Source organism: Phyllobates terribilis, unplaced genomic scaffold, assembly GCF_046119375.1.
Source record: "Phyllobates terribilis strain yellow unplaced genomic scaffold, ASM4611937v1 Scaffold_13__5_contigs__length_258822181, whole genome shotgun sequence".
Lineage (NCBI taxonomy): Eukaryota > Metazoa > Chordata > Amphibia > Anura > Dendrobatidae > Phyllobates > Phyllobates terribilis.
The window spans coordinates 101,563,699-101,587,551 of NW_027362773.1; the positions used below are offsets into that span (position 1 = coordinate 101,563,699).

At 39.6% G+C, this 23,853-nt stretch overlaps 1 protein-coding gene across 1 annotated transcript in view; it reads left to right on the forward strand.

Annotated features, from left to right (window-relative positions):
- SBF2 (SET binding factor 2) overlaps positions 1–23,853 on the forward strand; it is a 273,321-nt gene that overhangs the window by 80,818 nt on the left and 168,650 nt on the right. The window contains exon 3 of the mRNA XM_073657906.1: positions 13,988–14,125. Coding sequence (XP_073514007.1) covers positions 13,988–14,125 — 138 coding nt within the window. The remainder of the gene's footprint in view (positions 1–13,987; positions 14,126–23,853) is intronic.

A 23,853-nucleotide genomic window follows, 5' to 3' on the forward strand; every position in this document is an offset into this window, starting at 1 on the left:
AGCTATATTCTTGTATATAGGAGCAGTATTATAGTAGTTATATTCTTGTACATAGGGGGCAGTATTATAGTAGTTATATTCTTGTACATAGGGCAGTATTATAGTAGTTATATTCTTGTACATAGGGCAGTATTATAATAGTTATATTCTTGTACATAGGAGCAGTATTATAGTAGTTATATTCTTGTACATAGGAGCAGTATTACAGTAGTTATATTCTTGTACATAGGAGCAGTATTACAGTAGTTATATTCTAGTACATAGGAGCAGTATTATAATAGTTATATTCCTGTTTATAGGGGGCGGTATTATAGTAGCTATATTCTTGTATATAGGAGCAGTATTATAGTAGTTATATTCTTGTACATAGGGGGCAGTATTATAGTAGTTATATTCTTGTACATAGGAGCTGTATTATAGTAGTTATATTCTTGTACTTAGTAGCGGTATTATAGTAGTTATATTCTTGTACATAGGAGCAGTATAGTAGTTATATTCTTGTACATAGCAGTATTATAGTAATTATATTCTTGTACATAGGGGGCAGTATTATAGTAGTTATATTCTTGTACATAGGAGCAGTATTATAGTAGTTATATTCTTGTACATAGGGGGCAGTATTATAGTAGTTTTATTCTTGTACATAGGGGGCAGTATTATAGTAGTTATATTCTTGTACATAGGGGGGCAGTATTATAGTAGTTATAGTCTTGTACATAGAAGCAGTGTTATAGTAGTTATATTCTTGTACATAGGGGCAGTATTATAGTAGTTATATTTTTGTACATAGTGGCAGTATTATAGTAGTTATATTCTTGTACATAGGAGCAGTATAGTAGTTATATTCTTGTATACAGGAGCAGTATTATAGTAGTTATATTCTTGTACATAGGAGCAGTATTATAGTAGTTATATTCTTGTACATAGGGAGCAGTATTATAGTATATTCTTGTACATAGGGGGCAGTATTATAGTAGTTATATTCTTGTACATAGGAGCAGTGTTATAGTAGTTATATTCTTGTACATAGGGGCAGTATTATAGTAGTTATATTTTTGTACATAGTGGCAGTATTATAGTAGTTATATTCTTGTACATAGGGGGCAGTATTACAGTAGTTATATTTTTGTACATAGTGGCAGTATTATAGTAGTTATATTCTTGTATACAGGAGCAGTATTATAGTAGTTGTATTCTTGTACACAGTGGGCAGTATTATAGTAGTTATATTCTTGTACATAGGGACAGTATTATAGTAGTTATATTCTTGTACATAGGGGCAATATTATAGTAGTTATATTCTTGTACATAGGAGCAGTATAGTAGTTATATTCTTGTACATAGGAGCAGTATTATAGTTGATGTTTATCTATTACTTTCCAGACCAAATATCAGGTGTGTGAGTGTTTGCAGGGGAGGGATCAGTATTATAATAGTTATGTTCTTGTACATAGGGGCAGTATTATAGTAGTTATATTCTTGTACATAGGGGGCAGTATTATAGAAGTTATTTTCTTGTACATAGGGGGCAGTATTATAGTAGTTATATTCTTGTACATAGGGGGCAGTATTATAGTAGTTATATTCTTGTGCATAGGGTCAGTATTATAGTAGCTATATTCTTGTATGTAGGGGGCAGTATTATAGTAGTTATATTCTTGTACATAGGGGACAGTATTATAGTAGTTATGTTCTTGTACATAGGGGCAGTATTATAGTAATTATATTCTCGTATATAGGGGGCGGTATTATAGAAGTTATATTCTTGTACATAGGGGGCAGTATTATAGAAGTTATATTCTTGTACATAGGGGGCAGTATTATAGTAGTTATATTCTTGTACATAGGGGGCAGTATTATAGTAGTTATATTCTTGTGCATAGGGTCAGTATTATAGTAGCTATATTCTTGTACGTAGGGGGCAGTATTATAGTAGTTATATTCTTGTACATAGGGGCAGTATTATAGTAGTTATATTCTTGTACATAGGGAGCAGTATTATAGTAGTTATTTTCTTGTATGTAGGGGGCCGTATTATAGTAGTTATGTTCTTGTACATAGGAGCAGTATTATAGTAGTTATATTCTTGTACATAGGAGCAGTATTACAGTAGTTATATTCTTGTACATAGGAGCAGTATTACAGTAGTTATATTCTAGTACATAGGAGCACTATTATAATAGTTATATTCCTGTATATAGGGGGCGGTATTATAGTAGTTATTTTCTTGTATGTAGGGGGCAGTATTATAGTAGTTATATTCTTGTACATAGGGGCAGTATTATAGTAGTTATATTCTTGTACATAGGGGGCAGTATTATAGTAGTTATTTTCTTGTATGTAGGGGGCCGTATTATAGTAGTTATATTCTTGTACATAGGAGCAGTATTATAGTAGTTATATTCTTGTACATAGGGGGCAGTATTATAGTAGTTATATTCTTGTACATAGGGCAGTATTATAGTAGTTATATTCTTGTACATAGGAGCAGTATTACAGTAGTTATATTCTTGTACATAGGAGCAGTATTACAGTAGTTATATTCTAGTACATAGGAGCAGTATTATAGTTATATTCCTGTATATAGGGGGCAGTATTATAGTAGTTATATTCTTGTGTATAGGAGCTGTATTATAGTAGTTATTTTCTTGTATGTAGGGGGCAGTATTATAGTAGTTATATTCTTGTTCTTAGGGGGCAGTATTATAGTAGTTATATTCTTGTACATAGGGGACAGTATTATACTAGCTATATTCTTGTACTTAGGGGGTAGTATTATAGTAGTTATATTCTTGTACATAGGAGCAGTATTATAGTAGTTATATTCTTGTACATAGGAGCAGTATTACAGTAGTTATATTCTTGTACATAGGAGCAGTATTACAGTAGTTATATTCTAGTACATAGGAGCAGTATTATAATAGTTATATTCCTGTATATAGGGGGCGGTATTATAGTAGCTATATTCTTGTATATAGGAGCAGTATTATAGTAGTTATATTCTTGTACATAGGGCAGTATTATAGTAGTTATATTCTTGTACATAGGGCAGTATTATAATGGTTATATTCTTGTACATAGGAGCAGTATTATAGTAGTTATATTCTTGTACATAGGAGCAGTATTATAGTAGTTATATTTTTGTACATAGTGGCAGTATTATAGTAGTTATATTCTTGTATACAGGAGCAGTATTATAGTAGTTGTATTCTTGTACATAGTGGGCAGTATTATAGTAGTTATATTCTTGTACATAGGAGCAGTATTACAGTAGTTATATTCTAGTACATAGGAGCAGTATTATAATAGTTATATTCCTGTTTATAGGGGCGGTATTATAGTAGCTATATTCTTGTATATAGGAGCAGTATTATAGTAGTTATATTCTTGTACATAGGGGGCAGTATTATAGTAGTTATATTCTTGTACATAGGGGGCAGTATTATAGTAGTTATATTCTTGTACAAAAGAGCAGTATTATAGTAGTTATATTCTTGTACTTAGGAGCGGTATTATAGTAGTTATATTCTTGTACATAGGAGCAGTATAGTAGTTATATTCTTGTACATAGCAGTATTATAGTAATTATATTCTTGTACATAGGAGCAGTATTATAGTAGTTATATTCTTGTACATAGGGGGCAGTATTATAGTAGTTATATTCTTGTACATAGGGGGCAGTATTATAGTAGTTATATTCTTGTACATAGGAGCAGTGTTATAGTAGTTATATTCTTGTACATAGGAGCAGTATTATAATAGTTATATTCCTGTTTATAGGGGGCGGTATTATAGTAGCTATATTCTTGTATATAGGAGCAGTATTATAGTAGTTATATTCTTGTACATAGGGGGCAGTATTATAGTAGTTATATTCTTGTACATAGGGGGCAGTATTATAGTAGTTATATTCTTGTACAAAAGAGCAGTATTATAGTAGTTATATTCTTGTACTTAGGAGCGGTATTATAGTAGTTATATTTTTGTACATAGGAGCAGTATAGTAGTTATATTCTTGTACATAGCAGTATTATAGTAATTATATTTTTGTACATAGGAGCAGTATTATAGTAGTTATATTCTTGTACATAGGGGGCAGTATTATAGTAGTTATATTCTTGTACATAGGGGGCAGTATTATAGTAGTTATATTCTTGTACATAGGAGCAGTGTTATAGTAGTTATATTCTTGTACATAGGGGCAGTATTATAGTAGTTATATTTTTGTACATAGTGGCAGTATTATAGTAGTTATATTCTTGTACATAGGAGCAGTATAGTAGTTATATTCTTGTACATAGGGGGCAGTATTATAGTAGTTATATTCTTGTGCATAGGGTCAGTATTATAGTAGCTATATTCTTGTATGTAGGGGGCAGTATTATAGTAGTTATATTCTTGTACATAGGGGACAGTATTATAGTAGTTATGTTCTTGTACATAGGGGCAGTATTATAGTAATTATATTCTCGTATATAGGGGGCGGTATTATAGAAGTTATATTCTTGTACATAGGGGGCAGTATTATAGAAGTTATATTCTTGTACATAGGGGGCAGTATTATAGTAGTTATATTCTTGTACATAGGGGGCAGTATTATAGTAGTTATATTCTTGTGCATAGGGTCAGTATTATAGTAGCTATATTCTTGTACGTAGGGGGCAGTATTATAGTAGTTATATTCTTGTACATAGGGGCAGTATTATAGTAGTTATATTCTTGTACATAGGGAGCAGTATTATAGTAGTTATTTTCTTGTATGTAGGGGGCCGTATTATAGTAGTTATGTTCTTGTACATAGGAGCAGTATTATAGTAGTTATATTCTTGTACATAGGAGCAGTATTACAGTAGTTATATTCTTGTACATAGGAGCAGTATTACAGTAGTTATATTCTAGTACATAGGAGCACTATTATAATAGTTATATTCCTGTATATAGGGGGCGGTATTATAGTAGTTATTTTCTTGTATGTAGGGGGCAGTATTATAGTAGTTATATTCTTGTACATAGGGGCAGTATTATAGTAGTTATATTCTTGTACATAGGGGGCAGTATTATAGTAGTTATTTTCTTGTATGTAGGGGGCCGTATTATAGTAGTTATATTCTTGTACATAGGAGCAGTATTATAGTAGTTATATTCTTGTACATAGGGGGCAGTATTATAGTAGTTATATTCTTGTACATAGGGCAGTATTATAGTAGTTATATTCTTGTACATAGGAGCAGTATTACAGTAGTTATATTCTTGTACATAGGAGCAGTATTACAGTAGTTATATTCTAGTACATAGGAGCAGTATTATAGTTATATTCCTGTATATAGGGGGCAGTATTATAGTAGTTATATTCTTGTGTATAGGAGCTGTATTATAGTAGTTATTTTCTTGTATGTAGGGGGCAGTATTATAGTAGTTATATTCTTGTTCTTAGGGGGCAGTATTATAGTAGTTATATTCTTGTACATAGGGGACAGTATTATACTAGCTATATTCTTGTACTTAGGGGGTAGTATTATAGTAGTTATATTCTTGTACATAGGAGCAGTATTATAGTAGTTATATTCTTGTACATAGGAGCAGTATTACAGTAGTTATATTCTTGTACATAGGAGCAGTATTACAGTAGTTATATTCTAGTACATAGGAGCAGTATTATAATAGTTATATTCCTGTATATAGGGGGCGGTATTATAGTAGCTATATTCTTGTATATAGGAGCAGTATTATAGTAGTTATATTCTTGTACATAGGGCAGTATTATAGTAGTTATATTCTTGTACATAGGGCAGTATTATAATGGTTATATTCTTGTACATAGGAGCAGTATTATAGTAGTTATATTCTTGTACATAGGAGCAGTATTATAGTAGTTATATTTTTGTACATAGTGGCAGTATTATAGTAGTTATATTCTTGTATACAGGAGCAGTATTATAGTAGTTGTATTCTTGTACATAGTGGGCAGTATTATAGTAGTTATATTCTTGTACATAGGAGCAGTATTACAGTAGTTATATTCTAGTACATAGGAGCAGTATTATAATAGTTATATTCCTGTTTATAGGGGCGGTATTATAGTAGCTATATTCTTGTATATAGGAGCAGTATTATAGTAGTTATATTCTTGTACATAGGGGGCAGTATTATAGTAGTTATATTCTTGTACATAGGGGGCAGTATTATAGTAGTTATATTCTTGTACAAAAGAGCAGTATTATAGTAGTTATATTCTTGTACTTAGGAGCGGTATTATAGTAGTTATATTCTTGTACATAGGAGCAGTATAGTAGTTATATTCTTGTACATAGCAGTATTATAGTAATTATATTCTTGTACATAGGAGCAGTATTATAGTAGTTATATTCTTGTACATAGGGGGCAGTATTATAGTAGTTATATTCTTGTACATAGGGGGCAGTATTATAGTAGTTATATTCTTGTACATAGGAGCAGTGTTATAGTAGTTATATTCTTGTACATAGGAGCAGTATTATAATAGTTATATTCCTGTTTATAGGGGGCGGTATTATAGTAGCTATATTCTTGTATATAGGAGCAGTATTATAGTAGTTATATTCTTGTACATAGGGGGCAGTATTATAGTAGTTATATTCTTGTACATAGGGGGCAGTATTATAGTAGTTATATTCTTGTACAAAAGAGCAGTATTATAGTAGTTATATTCTTGTACTTAGGAGCGGTATTATAGTAGTTATATTTTTGTACATAGGAGCAGTATAGTAGTTATATTCTTGTACATAGCAGTATTATAGTAATTATATTTTTGTACATAGGAGCAGTATTATAGTAGTTATATTCTTGTACATAGGGGGCAGTATTATAGTAGTTATATTCTTGTACATAGGGGGCAGTATTATAGTAGTTATATTCTTGTACATAGGAGCAGTGTTATAGTAGTTATATTCTTGTACATAGGGGCAGTATTATAGTAGTTATATTTTTGTACATAGTGGCAGTATTATAGTAGTTATATTCTTGTACATAGGAGCAGTATAGTAGTTATATTCTTGTATACAGGAGCAGTATTATAGTAGTTATATTCTTGTACATAGGAGCAGTATTATAGTAGTTATATTCTTGTACATAGGGAGCAGTATTATAGTAGTTATATTCTTGTACATAGGGGGCAGTATTATAGTAGTTATATTCTTGTACATAGGAGCAGTGTTATAGTAGTTATATTCTTGTACATAGGGGCAGTATTATAGTAGTTATATTTTTGTACTTAGTGGCAGTATTTTAGTAGTTATATTCTTGTACATAGGGGGCAGTATTATAGTAGTTATATTCTTGTACATAGGAGCAGTATAGTAGTTATATTCTTGTACATAGGGGCAGTATTATAGTAGTTATATTCTTGTACATAGGGGCAGTATTATAGTAGTTATATTCTTGTACATAGGAGCAGTATTATAGTAGTTATATTTTTGTACATAGTGGCAGTATTATAGTAGTTATATTCTTGTATACAGGAGCAGTATTATAGTAGTTGTATTCTTGTACATAGTGGGCAGTATTATAGTAGTTATATTCTTGTACATAGGGGGCAGTATTATAGTAGTTATATTCTTGTACATAGGAGCAGTATTATAGTAGTTATATTCTTGTACATAGGAGCAGTATAGTAGTTATATTCTTGTACATAGGAGCAGTATTATAGTAGTTATATTCTTGTACATAGGGGCAGTATTATAGTAGTTATATTCTTGTACATAGGAGCAGTATTACAGTAGTTATATTCTTGTACATAGGAGCAGTATAGTAGTTATATTCTTGTACATAGGAGCAGTATTATAATAGTTATATTCCTGTATATAGGAGCAGTATAGTAGTTATATTCTTGTACATAGGAGCAGTATTTTAGTAGTTATATTCTTGTACATAGGGGCAGTATTATAGTAGTTATATTCTTGTACATAGGGGCAGTATTATAGTAGTTATATTCTTGTACATAGGGGGCAGTATTATAGTAGTTATATTCTTGTACATAGGAGCAGTATAGTAGTTATATTCTTGTACATAGGAGCAGTATTATAATAGTTATATTCCTGTATATAGGAGCAGTATAGTAGTTATATTCTTGTACATAGGAGCAGTATTATAATAGTTATATTCCTGTATATAGGAGCAGTATAGTAGTTATATTCTTGTACATAGGAGCAGTATTATAGTTGATGTTTATCTATTACTTTCCAGACCAAATATCAGGTGTGTGAGTGTTTGCAGGGGAGGGATCTGCAGTCGGGGTCACAGAGGACAGTATTCCGGGTGCTGATGTAGGACGAGGTGTGGTGTTTTGCCTTTTTCTGCTCTGGTCTCTGTGTTCGGTTTTGTCGTGTTCTGGCGTGGCGGCTGCACTGACAGCTGAGATTGTGGCTGGTATCATCTGGCGTCATAACCTTATATCAAAATATTTACCGAAGAATGTGGACAAAGGCAGAAGCAGCCGGATCAAAGGAGAGATCACAGGAAAGCAGGCGTCCACATCAGAGGAGACTGGGACTTGATGGAAATTAACGTCCCATTTATGTAACTAAAAATATGAATTTATCAAATCTCAAAGAAAAAATAAAAAAATCAAAAACAAAATAATTGTTCCTTTTTTTTTAGTGTTTATTTTTGCAAAGTTGCAAGAGCATCTGATATCAGTGACCTGTTATTACAGTACAGCTGCGTTAGTAATGTATGGATGAATATATCCGCACCCGTGTGGTAAAGTAGTGATTACAGGATACTGAAAGGTTTCTACACATCTGGTAATTCTTTTAAAGGGAATTTTTCATCAGGTTTTTGCTGCCCCATCTGAGGGCAGCGTAAAGTAGACACAGAGACCCTGATTCCAGCAATGTGTCACTTACTAGGCTGCTTGATATGGTTTTGATAAAATCACTGTTTTCTCAGCAGGAGATTATCACTAGAGGACTAGTAGACCTGCTGCCAGGTAGCCCAGCCCCGCCCCCCACCACTGATTGGCTGCAGATAAAACATGGATGTTATCAAATCTGCAGCAAGCAGCCAGTAAGTGATACATCACTGGAATCGGGGCCTCTGCCCCTACATCATGCCACTCTCTGGTAGGGTAGTAAATACCTTCTGACAGATTCCCTGCTGATCATGTGCTGACGTCACATTGATAGCACTAAGGCCAATAACTTGACTCAGCCCGAATAGATGTCATGATTCGCTGATCTCACCCTCCCCGGGTCCAGCATGGAGACTCTGACACTGCTTCCGATGTCTGTTATGGTCTGCAGCACTGACATCACATCAGTAGCGCTACAGCCAATAACAAGGCTCAGCTCAAGTTGATGGCATGAGCCACTGATCTAACTGATTGGCTGCAGTGCCGTTGATATGACGTCAGCTCTGCAGACAATAACAATAATGGGAGGAGCAGAGACTCGGCACCGGACCTGGGAAGGGCGAGGAAAGCGCTAATTGTGTTTTTAAGGCAAATTGTAGCCTGGGGATCTTTTAATGATGACATTTCTTCTCCTGGAGTCATCATCTTCTTCGCTTTCTGGGGAGTTAGAGTAACCATCATTTTATTATTTTTTTTTTAATAATTAGCTCATAAATCAATAGTACACATGGAAATAAGCAAACTTGTAATATATTTTATCAGAGAAAATTTCTTCTTTCTTCTTCTGGACTGATCTCTCCATTCATGGGTAAAATGTGTATTCCCTGAAGACTTCTATTCCCATTACTAAGACATTCTGCTGCGAGTTCTTCTGAGACCAGTTACAGTTCTCCATAGAACTTTATAAGCATTAATCTAATATGTCAGCTATGGGAAAATCTGTATTCACTGAAGATGAATTATATCCATGAATTGAGACCTTTGAGAATAAAAAAAAATTAGTCCAGGAGGAGAAAGAAGCAGATTTTTCTGTTATATTACAAAGTTTCTTATTTTCACATGTACTGTTCATTCAAGAAAAGAAAATTAAAAGGACGAGATCCTTTGTCCTCCTCTCCCTTTCTTGCTTGCAGTGAGGTTTTCCCTCCTTGCAGGCAGCAGTGGAATCTGCAAATTTCCTGTCCTGCTTTGTGTCTCTTCGGGGTCCCGGCATTCAGTGTAAACCTGTGGGGCAGCGCTGCGGGCTGTCACTGCTCCGCTCCATCCATCCTCCACTGCGTCCTCTATTATTACTGAGAACCTCCATTGCTGTGTCTGATTCTCCACCATAAATCCACGGGTAATGATGACACCTGGAAAACATTGGATTAGCCAGATATGCGCTGCCGGGATTATCATTCCTTCATGGAATCTGCATTTTCTCACTAATCCTGATGGATTCTTACTTGATTGTCTGAGAAATTTGTAAGAATTTGCTTCGTAAACGTTCCCATCATCTGTGCAAAATAAGGAATTGGGTAACAAGGAAGAACCTTCCAGCCTCGAAACAAGCTCTGGGGTATAATACAGGCGGTAACTCAGGATCAGTAATGTATGTACACAGTGACTCCACCAGCAGAATAGTGAGTGCAGCTCTGGGGTATAATACAGGCGGTAACTCAGGATCAGTAATGTATGTACACAGTGACTCCACCAGCAGAATAGTGAGTGCAGCTCTGGAGTATAATACAGGATGTATCTCAGGATCAGTAATATAATGTATGTACACAGTGACTGCACCAGCAGAATAGTGAGTGCAGCTCTGGAGTATAATACAGGATGTAACTCGGGATCAGTAATGTAATGTATGTACACAGTGACTCCACCAGCAGAATAGTGAGTGCAGCTCTGGAGTATGATACAGGATGTAACTCAGGATCAGTAATGTATGTACACAGTGACCGCGCCGGCAGAATAGTGAGTGCAGCTCTGGAGTATAATACAGGATGTAACTCAGGATCAGTACAGGATCAGTAATGTAATGTATGTACACAGTGACTGCTCCAGCAGAATAGTGAGTGCAGCTCTGGAGTATAATACAGGATGTAACTCAGGATCAGTAATGTAATGTATGTACACAGTGACTGCACCAGCAGAATAGTGAGTGCAGCTCTGGAGTATAATACAGGATGTAACTCAGGATCAGTAATGTATGTACACAGTGACCGCGCCGGCAGAATAGTGAGTGCAGCTCTGGAGTATAATACAGGATGTAACTCAGGATCAGTACAGGATCAGTAATGTAATGTATGTACACAGTGACTGCACCAGCAGAATAGTGAGTGCAGCTCTGGAGTATAATACAGGATGTAACTCAGGATCAGTAATGTAATGTATGTACACAGTGACTGCACCAGCAGAATAGTGAGTGCAGCTCTGGAGTATAATACAGGATGTGACTGAGGATCAGTACAGGATCAGTAATGTAATGTATGTACACAGTGACTGCACCAGCAGAATAGTGAGTGCAGCTCTGGAGTATAATACCGGATGTAACTCAGGATCAGTAATGTAATGTATGTACACAGTGACTGCACCAGCAGAATAGTGAGTGCAGCTCTGGAGTATAATACAGGATGTGACTCAGGATCAGTACAGGATCAGTAATGTAATGTATGTACACAGTGACTGCACAAGCAGAATAGTGAGTGCAGCTCTGGAGTATAATACAGGATGTAACTCAGGATCAGTAATGTATGCACACAGTGACTGCACAAGCAGAATAGTGAGTTCAGCTCTGGAGTATAATACAGGATGTAACTCAGGATCAGTACAGGATCGGTAATGTAATGTATGTGCACAGTGACCACACCAGCAGAATAGTGAGTGCAGCTCTGGAGTATAATACAGGATGTAACTCAGGATCAGTAATGTAATGTATGTACACAGTGACTGCACCAGCAGAATAGTGAGTGCAGCTCTGGAGTATAATACAGGATGTAACTCAGGATCAGTACAGGATCAGTAATGTAATGTATGTACACAGTGACTGCACCAGCAGAATAGTGAGTGCAGCTCTGGAGTATAATACAGGATGTAACTCAGGATCGGTACAGGATCAGTAATGTAATGTATGTACACAGTTACTGCACCAGCAGAATAGTGAGTGCAGCTCTGGAGTATAATACAGGATGTAACTCAGGATCAGTACAGGGTCAGTAATGTAATGTATGTACACAGTGACTGCACCAGCAGAATAGTGAGTGCAGCTCTGGAGTATAATACAGGATGTAACTCAGAATCAGTACAGGATAAGTAATGTATGTACACAGTGACTGCACCAGCAGAATAGTGAGTGCAGCTCTGGAGTATAATACAGGATGTAACTCAGGATCAGTAATGTATGTACACAGTGACTGCACCAGCAGAATAGTGAGTGCAGCTCTGGAGGATGAAACTGGCTGTAACTGATAATGTCACGTTGTACATGACTCGGCTGTGGATTGTACATGCTTTCTGGGCCCTTTGCTATATTCCTTGTGACTTGTAGCTGGAGGGTTTTCTAGGACACCTTGGCGAGGTCCCGTACTTTCCTCCTGGACGGTGTAAGTAATATTTTGGCACTTAGATCCTCATTTTTCTCATTTCTTGATGGAATGTGTTTTCCATGATGTTCCTCTGAATGATTCTCGTATGGATCATAAAACCTTTTTGGGCAGCTGCGAGCTCCATCAGTAAGACGAAGCCTCGGGGAATTAGGAAATGAACAGTTGTTGGAAGGTCCGACAAGCGTGAGATAACACGTTCCCTGTAATCCTTTCCACGGTGTGAGATCCTGGACACTGCATTCTGCTCTGCAGCGGAGCCGTTTGGCTCTGGCGACGGCGGTGCAGATTTCTGCTCTGGATCCACCTTTAGGACATTTCTGGTGCGCTGAAGACGGGAGAGGGACAAGTGATAACCCCATGAAAGATGGGGAGAGTCGCAAAAAGGCAAAACTCATCCAGAGACGTCGGTTCCATTAGATCGTAACAAATCATTGACTGAATGTTGGAGGAATTTAGGAGCACAGAGTATTTCAGGATAGAACAGTGGGGGACAAACAGGTTAAAGTATTATATAGTGGAAGGAGCAAGGTCCACAGCAGCGCAGAGTATTTCAGGAGAGGACAGTGCTGCTCTCGTGGGAGCACAGAGAATGGAAGTTGTATTGCAGAAGCAGCGGGGTCCACAGCAGCACAGAGCATTTCAGTAGAAGTATATGCTGATCTTATGGGAGATCCTAGGTTACTGGTTGCAGAATAAAAGGGGTGGAGGGTCTCCAACAGCACAGAGTGTTTTAGGATACTTAAGTACTGTTCTTGTGGGAGGACAGACAGGTAAAAGTTATATAGTGGAAGGAACAATGTCTCCAGCAGCACAGAGTATTTCAGGACACAGCTGTACTGATCCTGTGGGAGGACAGACAGGTAAAAGTTAGATAGTTTAAGGAGCAAGGTCCCCAGCAGCGCAGAGTATTTTAGGTAATTGAAGTACTGATCCTGTGGGAGGACAGACAGGTAAGTTACGGTATATAGTGTAAGGAGCAAGGTCCACAGCAGTGCAGAGTATTTCAGGAGAGGACTTTGCTGCTCTTGTGGGAGCTCAGAGAATTGAAGGTGTATAACACAAGGAGCAGGAACACAGCAGCACAGAGTATTTCTTGTGGGAGATCCAAGACTAGGAGTTACATAATGAAAGGAGCAGGGGGTCTCCAGCAGCACTGAGTTTTTCAAGAGACAAACTCTGTGATCTTGCGATCCTAGTGGAAAGTCCACAGCAGCACAGAGTATTTTCTCCCATGTGGAGGGAAGGGGCTCTTCACCAGTAAATGACAGTGATGGTCTGAGCTCTCGGTGTCATAGTAATCTATAGACAGGTGCTGAAAGTCAACATGTCCTGTGGGAAAGCCACCCATGACCTGCGTGTTATCTAGCAGCTCAGCTCTGGGGTCACCGGGGGGCCTCTGTGCTTTCTGCTGCCCGGTCACTGACATATTGCCCTCTTATGATATGCCCATCGCATGGCATTCTGCAGCCCATGGCCGTCAGTCTAACAGATTTTTCTCATTTTTTTCCTGCAGTTCTGTCAGCCGGGCGGATGGCAGCTTTCTCGAGAGCGGAAACAACCCACGTTCTTCATGGTAGTGTTAACGGATATCGACTCGGACCGCCATTACTGCGCATGTCTGACGTTTTACGAGGCGGAAATCAACCTGCAGGTGAGTGAAGGCGTCACCATTGCACCAAAGCAAATCTGACTTAAAGTGGTCATCCGTAGCGATAAAGGCAAACCCTGCGACCTTACAATGTGCACCGGTGGAAATTTCTAAAAAAAAATAAAATAAAAAATGAATGCATTGCTAATTGCAGTCCAAATTGTTATTGTTTCAGTGCGGCTGTTTATCACACAGATTATTGCCCGCGCTGATACATTGTAACAAGCCTATCAGATGTGATAACTATTGGGCTAGTACCAGATGTGATAACTATTGGGCTAGTACTGGATACACGGGTATAGACAGTAATGGCTGACCATACGGTGCCCGGAGGAGCTGGCGGTGACTGAGCCGTCCTGACTGACTGCAGCCTTTCATCACACAAGCCTGAGGTTACACCCGGACCTCACAATCATCATCCGTTCTGACACCGGAGATTATTTTTACACTTGTTTAAAAATAAATCTGGAATAAGACGCTGCTTTCCTTGTGATGACTTCTCCTCCCCCGCGTGAAGTTCACGGACGGTCCCTCTGCGGGATCAGCTGGAGTCTTATCGGGATTCTTGCAGATAACGCCCGTGTCACGGTGGAGTCGGCGTTTCTTGCTCTTTTTCCCGTCATGGTTTGGCCTCGTATTCCTGGTTACAAATGGCTCACGCTAATCCCTTATTAAGCCGTCGTGAGCTCTTGTAAACACCATGAAATCAATCCTCCTCTGCACCAATATTGACTGATATGAAAGATTTGGCGCAGGGCGCGGGGTCACAGGGACTGGATTCCAGTCACCGGCCAGCTCTAAATTAAATCATGGCTCCACTTCCGACCAGCACTGTACAGTTTACATCCAGATACAATCTGAGCTTGAGTCACTTCACTTGTTGCAATCTTAAATTGCATAGTGTTTATGTCTATAATCAAATCATTGAGGGCTGAAAGGGGGCTGACGCTGTGTCCTCCATGAGGGGTGGCAGCCAGGATGTCATCATCAAAGGTGTCTGTCAGGTGTCCACATGAGGCGCTGGCAGCTGGTTTGTTGTTAGGAGTGGAAGCATGGATGTCCACACTGAGGGGTGGCAAGCGGGGTTGATTGCATTTTGGGGCTGAAGCCCTGGGGTTGATCGCATTTTGGAGCTCCAGCCCTGGGGTCATTTGCACTTAGGGGCGGCAGCTGTGGTCGTTTGCCTTTAGGGGCAACAGCCCGTGGTCATCTGCACTTAGGGTCGGTCACCCTGGGGTGGTCGTTTGCCCTTAGGGGCGGTCACCCTGGGGTGGTCGTCCGTACTTAGAGGCGGCAGCCCCGGGGTCTTCCCCATTCTGTTGGTGAGGTGGCACAGGATTACATGTAACTCTGCGGACCTTGTACCGAGCAGCCTGTCGTACAATGATCAGTTTTTGCCATCTGAGTATAACCTCCCCCGCTGCCGCCGGTCTGGAGGGTCCCGCATGCGGCTCTGCTAGTTTTGTTTATGAAGCATTTCTAACCTCCTAATCTGATTTGTGTGACCCCAGGTCCCAGCAGACTCCAGATCCCCGAGTTTCCAGAACTCTGCAGCTGTGACTGATTCCCGGGCGCTCGTTCAGCGCGATTAATCTCTTAATAACCCACATTAGTGAAATCTTCTGTATTTAATCTCATTTGAAGTCTGAGATATTTCTCTTTCACACAATTACCAGCAGAATGTGGAGATCGGTGCGGATGATGGTTGTGATACTCTACATACTGGCGGCCCCTCCGCTGCCCACTGTTTACTGCAGAAGACTGTGGAATCATAGACTCGCCGTCACGCGCCTTATACACCAGCCACATTCAAAGCAGCATTTAAAATTCTGCTAGTTTCTTGTTAAAACTGCACAGTATTATTCCTGCAGACCCAGTGTTACATATTCGAGTACTGGATGGTCATTTAATCCTTTGCTGCCAATTTTTCATTTTTGCTATTTGTATTTTTCCTCCCTTTCTTCCAAGACTCATAACTTTTTAATTTTTTCACCATAACCATGTAAGGGCTTGAATTTTGCAGGACTAGTTGTAATATTAATTTTACCAGACAGTGTACCGAAAAATAGGGGGAAAAATTCCAAGTGCAGCAAAATGGTGGAAAAAAAAAATCCAAAATTTGTAAAAAAAAAAAAAAAAAAGTTTAAAACAAATATAAATAAGTAAAATAAAAATATAAAACCAGTTTCTTGAAGCCTATACGTCTCTTATTTTTCCATTGACAAAGCTGAGGGTAGGCTTGTCTCTTTTTAACATGGCGAGCCAAAATTTTAAGTTTGTTTCATTTTGGGTGTATGATGTTTTGATCGCTTATTGAGACCCAAGAAAAATGGCAATTCTGGTGTTTTTAGATTTATTTTTATTTTATTTTTTTTACAGAATTTATTGGGAAGAGGTTAATGGGAATTAGGACTGATGACGTTTCAGACTCGAACGCTCCTGTATCTCCCATAGACACTAAGGCTGAAATCACACATTCAGTTTCTGATGCAGTTTTTTGAGCCAAAGTCAGGAGTGGATCCAGCAGGAAGGAGAAGTACAAGTCCATCCTGTTATATGATCGTGTCCGTCTGCTCCCTGATAGGAGCCTCCTGCCCGGCGGAGCAGCAGAGAATCAGGCGCTTTTGGCTTATCCCCCCCCAATGAGGTCACTGATGGACAATAGATCAGCCGCCATTTTTAAGCGACATGACCAAGAATTGACCAAATGTTAAACTTGGCCTGAGCCGCTCTTAGATCTGTGTCCGTTTATACATGCAATACCCCAGTGTTTCTCTTACAGCATTCCTGCGCGAGATTCAGCCCAATCATCCTTATGTCATCCATGAAGCCTTCCGGCACGTCTCCGAAAAATTAAACAATGAGATTTCCGGAGCGCGACCTTCTGTTTATTGGGCTCTTACTGCTAATCAGTCTTCAAGATTGACGTTCCTGGGATAAGTCTCTAGGGGCCAATATAACAGACAGCTAAGACTCCTAGAGGACAGTAGAAATGAATCCCAAATTATAGGCGCTGTTGCAAAGTTTTGCAGTTTTTGTCAAACTTTTTCAAAGTTTTTGCATTTTTTTTTTGCATTCTACCCGTTTATCAAGCCAAAAAAAAATCTTTTAACCAATGTATTTTTTTTTTTAGGAATTGGGTGAATTCCCCGTCTTCTAGAGTATAATAAATTCAGATTCCAACTTCATTAGGGAGATAAAACACAATTTCCCTTATGAGCTCCTGGATGAAAGAACTGTCTGGTGAATATACCAGTATATCAGGATAGCTGATAACTTATAGATCGATGGGGGTCCAATTACTGGGGTCCCTTCCGATGGGCAGAACGGGGAACATTTATATTAGTATGGAGCAGTAGTGTGTATGTTTTCTACCATCTAAGCATTTGCCTGGATAAGGCCTCATTCAGATGTATGAAAGAAAGACTGTTTTTAATGACCTCATCTCCATTTATTCTCTAAGGGGCTGCTGTAAAAAGGTGAACGCAGCGCTCATCAGTCTCGTAATCCACTGCCACTCCAGTCTAAAAGTGGCCCGTTCTGCCCATTGTTGCGGGTTCCAGCAGACGGACCCCCACCGATCCATAAGTGGTCGCCTATTATCCTGTTGATAGGTGATAATTTATTTTCACCCCTTTTAAAGAGATACGATGCCCGCTTAAGACCTGTGCACTGTGTAATGGTGAGGACACATCAAAAATGAAAGATGCTGACACTACTGTGATATTGATGATCTGTCCTCAGAATAGCAGGATCCTTAGGATCAGGCTGAGATCTCGCGTCCCCCATGCGATAGACAGCCACCCCCAACTTGTGGCCAATGAAGGTGTTACCTGCACTCATCCCCCCCACGCCACTGCAGCTTTACTTCTCCCATCAAAAAGCTGAATTTATTCCAATTTTTCTCACTCTTCTAGATGTGAAAAACTTTTATTTTTGCAGTATTTGGATGTTGAGAAAAACAAGGTTTCCCACATTGATTAATATGACATTTTCCATCAGTTTGGTGTCTGTTTGACCTTTTCGCTGGCGGTCCCCCCCCTTGCCCGTCCTGTCTACCGTGTTGGTTGCATTGATGACTTGCACAACCCCTTTGTGTTCCTGAGCCGTGTCAATCTCCTGGCGCTGTCTTCCTGAGGAGTAGTGAGGTGCCGGCTGACATGTTGTGTAGCGGTTACTCTTCATGCTTTGGTGTCTGTTTCTGGTTATTTTAATGACGTGTTTTGGCTTTGTGTTTGTTCGATTGTCCGAGCATCGTTGAGAGATGAGTCAGGAGCTCCAGGGTTACAACCATCACCTCTTGTACTTTCCGTAATCCCGCAGTACGTGACTTGTGATGGATCTGCTGTACCCGTCCGGCCGTGGTCTGCGGCCCCTCGTCGGATACCTCCACCACGTGCTGGGAACTTACGCAATTCTGCACAAAATGAATAAATCCATCTAATTTTTCAATATTGGAGAAATTCTTGGCTTCTGCTTCTTTCTTTACTTTTTTTTTTATCTGTCCATCCAAGTAAAATGCAGAACCTGGGAATTGTTTGGGGTGGGGGCTGGAAGTCCAAAATACCCTCATAACACAGCAGCTAAAAATCCCTGATACTGGGCCCTAATACAACCAGGCCAGTGGCCCCGAGATGAAGAGCACTATGTGCCAACGTGATGCTCGGCTCCTCCGTGCGAAACTGCAACACGTTTGAACTGACACATTTAAGAACTTTCTGTTTCGGTGTAAGGGACAGAGAAACGTGTGTAAACTAGAGCCGTCCTGCTTTTCCACCTCTCCCTTCTTCCCCTTACCTCCTCTCTTGCCTCTTTACCTTTTTCCCCTTCCTTTCCTTCTTCCTTTTTCGCCTTGTCCCTTTGCTTTATATGCTGCTCTCTTCTTCCATCTCTTCATCCCTCCCTTCTCTTCTCTTTCCCTCCCTTCTCTTCTCTTTCCCTCCCTCCTTTTCCCTGCTTCCTTCTTGTCCTCCAGCCTCTCCATCTATCTTCCTTGCTTCCCCATCTCCTCATCTACAGTTTCCTGCCTTGTTCAGTCGCTTCTCCTTACTCTACTTTTCCGTCTTCCTACTTCCTTTCCTTCATACTATCCTTGTTGCTTCTCCTCCCTGTTCTCATTTCTTTCCTTTTTCCATCATTTCTTTCCTTTTTCCATCACTTCCCAACTTATTGGTCCCTAATTCTGTCTTCCTCCCTCTCTGTTCCCTATTCCCGTCTTCCTCTGTCCTTTCCTTTGTGCTATCCTTTGTTTCCTCTTCCTTTTTCTTCCTTTTCTTCCTTTTTTCAGTGACTACTTGTCTCCTTGTCTTCCTTTTTCTTCCACCCTTTCGCCTTTCTTTCCTTTGTAATCCGCTTTCTTTCACTTTCTCTCTTCTTCCTTAATTTCCTTGCTTGTTCAGTCACTTCTCATGGTTTTGGACACCTTTTCCATCTTCTTCCTTACTTCCTTGCTCCATCCCTGTGTACTGTCCTCCTTGCTTCCCCTGCCTTCCTTCTTCCATCATTTCCTCCATTGTTCAGTCACTTCTTGTCTTCTTTCCTCTCCCCTTTCCTCCTTCCTTTCCTTTCTTCTATTCTAGTTGCTACTCTTTCTTTTCTTCCATCTTTTCTTCTTTTTGCTTCACTTTCCTGTCTTCTATTCCTTCCTCCTTTCCTCATTCTCTCTCCATCCTTTTAGTTATAACATAGTATTTGGCATGATCCACTTGGGCTTAAGACTTTTCTCAAATAAATATGTTACTTGGTTCTTATACGGACCACAACACCCAGACTGGAAGTGGGTCTTCTGGCCCAAAGTAATAGCCACATATATGAGTATGTTAGTTCTAACAGGAGACCTGTTGTTGTAGCTTAAAGGGTATTTCCATCTCCAAGATCCTATCCCAATAAGTAATAGGTATAATAATTTAAATTATTATTATATTAATTTTATTATTAACCTCAAAGTAGAAGTATAGTATAGTTCTCCTGATTCACTATGTCGCTTACCCCATGTGCAGGGCATTGCAGTAGTTTAGGTATCCATGGTTATGCATTGCTACTTCAATGCCCTGCACATGGGGTAAGTGACATAGCAAATCAGAACTATACTACATTTCTAATTGGAGGTATTTGCTAATATTATTATTATTCTTGGAGATGAGAATACCCCCTTTAAGGCTCATTTACTCTAGCATATAATCTTAGATCAGTGTTTATAAGAACGCACGTTCCTCATTATTGACCCTTGTATGTATTAATGGGAGCAACTTAATAAAATCTTTTTAAAGGCTGGAGCAGAACTCTACAAGACTGTACACAGGTGACCGCTGCCTGCTCTGCCCGTCTGTGAAGAAGGAACGATCGGAATAAACAGCCGTTAATTTGTATCTTTCGCTCTGGCAAGGTCTAATCTGTGGGGATAAAAGAAGAATGAAAACATTGTGTGATCCAGAACAGACACGAGAGATGAAACATCTGCAATAAGCAGGAGCGCGGGCACAAAGCTGCAGGACAGTCACCAGCTCCTATGTGAAACTCACCTTTTCTTCTCCGGACAATCATTTTTCCAGGCAACAGTCTGATGGGGCTTCATCACAGAAAATAAGTTTACCCCAGTCCTGTACAGTCCTATCCCTGTACCTCCTGCAGAAAATCAGTCTGTAAGAAGTACAAGAATGGGACCACAGAGGACCAGAAGAATGACTGACTGTCTGGAGAAGAAAAGGTGAGCGCTACCCCGAGACCTTTGTCTGCCAACAGAAAAGCTTCCTGAGACCATTCATGTGTGGGGGCTTCTCATCCATGGAGGGGGCTCACTCACAATTTTGTCTAAGAACACTGCCATGAATAAAGAATAGGGTCTAATATCTGTCAAGAGCAACTTCTTCCAACCATCTCGGAAAAATTTGGGATTAAACAATGTCTTTTCCAGCTTGATTGAGACCATGTCTGAAGGCAAAAGTGATAACTAAGTGGCTCTGTGAACAAAACATTGAAATTTTGGGTCCATGGCCAGGAAACCACCCCAGATCTTAATCCTATTGAGAACCCGTGGTCAATCCATAAAAAGCGATAAAGAAAAACACCAAGATTGTGTAAACTCCAAACGCTGATTGATTAGACCAGAATGGATCATCAGTCAGGATTTTGCTCAGAAGTCGATATCCATTTGTCAGGGCGAAGGGCAGAAGTCTTTAAAAATAATGGACGACACTGCGAAGATTAAGTCTTTGCATAAACTTTGTGTATTTGTCAATAAAAGTTTAAAAACTTATGGAATGTTTATAATTGTACTTCATTAACCATAGAAACATCCAACTATAAGATCTACAAACCTTGAAAATGGCAGACTTTGCGAAAACCAAAATTTGTGTTAATTATCTACCAATAAATGTCCGTCCAGATCTTTCACTGAACATCAGATAAATGCGTTATATAGGAGGTCGTCACCCAGCTTTCCACGGATACCGATTTTCTATATACATTGGTCGGCCGCCATCTTTCCTGGAATGCCGTATTCATTCTCCTTTCTGCTTCCTATTCTTTTGCCTGTATCACTTTTTTCTCGCTGCATTCTGAATCAGGCGGCTCAGGATGAACATGAAAGCTAATGCAATGCTTCACGTGCATGACATTGGGGAAGGGAACACCGCATCTCTGGACTTATCAAACGTTCTTGTCCCTTTAATTCTATGGATTCTCACATCTTGCTGGCGTCACGTTCCGGATCGTTAGCGGTCGTTTCTGATTGGAATGTATCACGGAGTATAACCCCTGTCATGTGTCCTCTTCACAAGTCTTTTGTTTGCTAGCAACCCCACCGAAACATTGTTCCAGAGCGGCGAGGAGCACGCCATTTACCGCTGGAAGGCTTACACTCACTGACTTCTGGTTTGATAAATTGATCTGTTTTCTCGCTGAGCAGATTTTTATACGAGGCCAGGTGTCGTCTTATATAACGGAGCGACGCTGGAATGTTCCACAACTCGCCGACTATTCCAACCCGAGCGACTCCGAGAAAACAAGGACCAGGCGGAAAATAAATGTCATTGTCTCATTTGTTTTCCCATAGAAAAATACAGATTTAAAGGACCAGTCCCAGCTTCTCTCCTTAGTCCTGCTCACTCAGCTGGTGGCAGGGGCTTATTTACTAAAGCAAGCTTTATGAGACCTAGAAACACAGCTTGCAGCACAGAGTATTTCAGGAGACAAGTAAGCTGATATTATGAGAGGTGCAGAGTGGAAGGTGTAGGGTCGCGGGGGAATAGTGTGCTGATCTTTGGGGACAATACAAATTAAGACCTGCATAGTAATAGCAAGGTGCCGAGCTGCACAGAGTATTTCAGGAGAAAAGTGGATTGATCCTGTAGGAGATCATAGAGCAACGCAGAGGAAAGAACAGGATCCCCAGCAGCACAGAGTATTTCAGGGGAGCAGTGCTCTGATCTTGTGGGGTGGGAGACTGATGGTGACATATACAGTGCTGGCCAAAAGTATTGGCACCCCTGCAATTCTGTCAGATAATACTCAGTTTCTTCCTGAAAATGATTGCAATCACAAATTCTTTGATATTATTATCTTCATTTAATTTGTCTTCAATGAAAAAAAACACAAAAAGAATTGTCCTAAAGCCAAATTGGATATAATTCCACACCAAACCTAAAAAAGGGGGTGGACAAAAGTATTGGCACCCTTTGAAAAATCATGTGATGCTTCTCTAATTCGTGTAATTAACAGCACCTGTAACTTACCTGTGGCACCTAACAGGTGTTGGCAATAACTAAATCACACTTGCAGCCAGTTAACATGGATTAAAGTTGACTCAACCTCTGTCCTTTGTCCTTGTGTGTACCACATTGAGCATGGAGAAAAGAAAGAAGACCAAAGAACTGTCTGAGGACTTGAGAAACCAAATTGTGAGGAAGCATGAACAATCTCAAGGCTACAAGTCCATCTCCAAAGACCTGAATGTTCCTGTGTCTTCCGTGCACAGTGTCATCAAGAAGTTTAAAGCCCATGGTACTGTGGCTAACCTCCCTAGATGTGGACGGAAAAGAAAAATTGACGAGAGATTTCAACGCAAGATTGTGCGGATGGTGGATAAAGAACCTCGACTAACATCCAAACAAGTTCAAGCTGCCCTGCAGTCCGAGGGTACAACAGTGTCAACCCGTACTATCCGTCGGCGTCTGAATGAAAAGGGACTGTATGGTAGGATACCCAGGAAGACCCCACTTCTTACCCCGAGACATAAAAAAGCCAGGCTGGAGTTTGCCAAAACTTACCTGAGAAAGCCTAAAATGTTTTGGAAGAATGTTCTCTGGTCAGATGAGACAAAAGTAGAGCTTTTTGGCAAAAAGCATCAACATAGAGTGTACAGGAAAAAAAAAGAGGCATTCAAAGAAAAGAACACGGTCCCTACAGTCAAACATGGCGGAGGTTCCCTGATGTTTTGGGGTTGCTTTGCTGCCTCTGGCACTGGACTGCTTCACCGTGTGCATGGCATTATGAAGTCTGAAGACTACCAACAAATTTTGCAGCATAATGTAGAGTCCAGTGTGAGAAAGCTGGGTCTCCCTCAGAGGTCATGGGTCTTTCAGCTGGACAATGACCCAAAGCACACTTCCAAAAGCACTATAAATTGGTTTGAGAGAAAGCACTGGAGACTTCTAAGGTGGCCAGCAATGAGTCCAGACCTGAATCCCATAGAACACCTGTGGAGAGATCTCACAATGGCAGTTTGGAGAAGG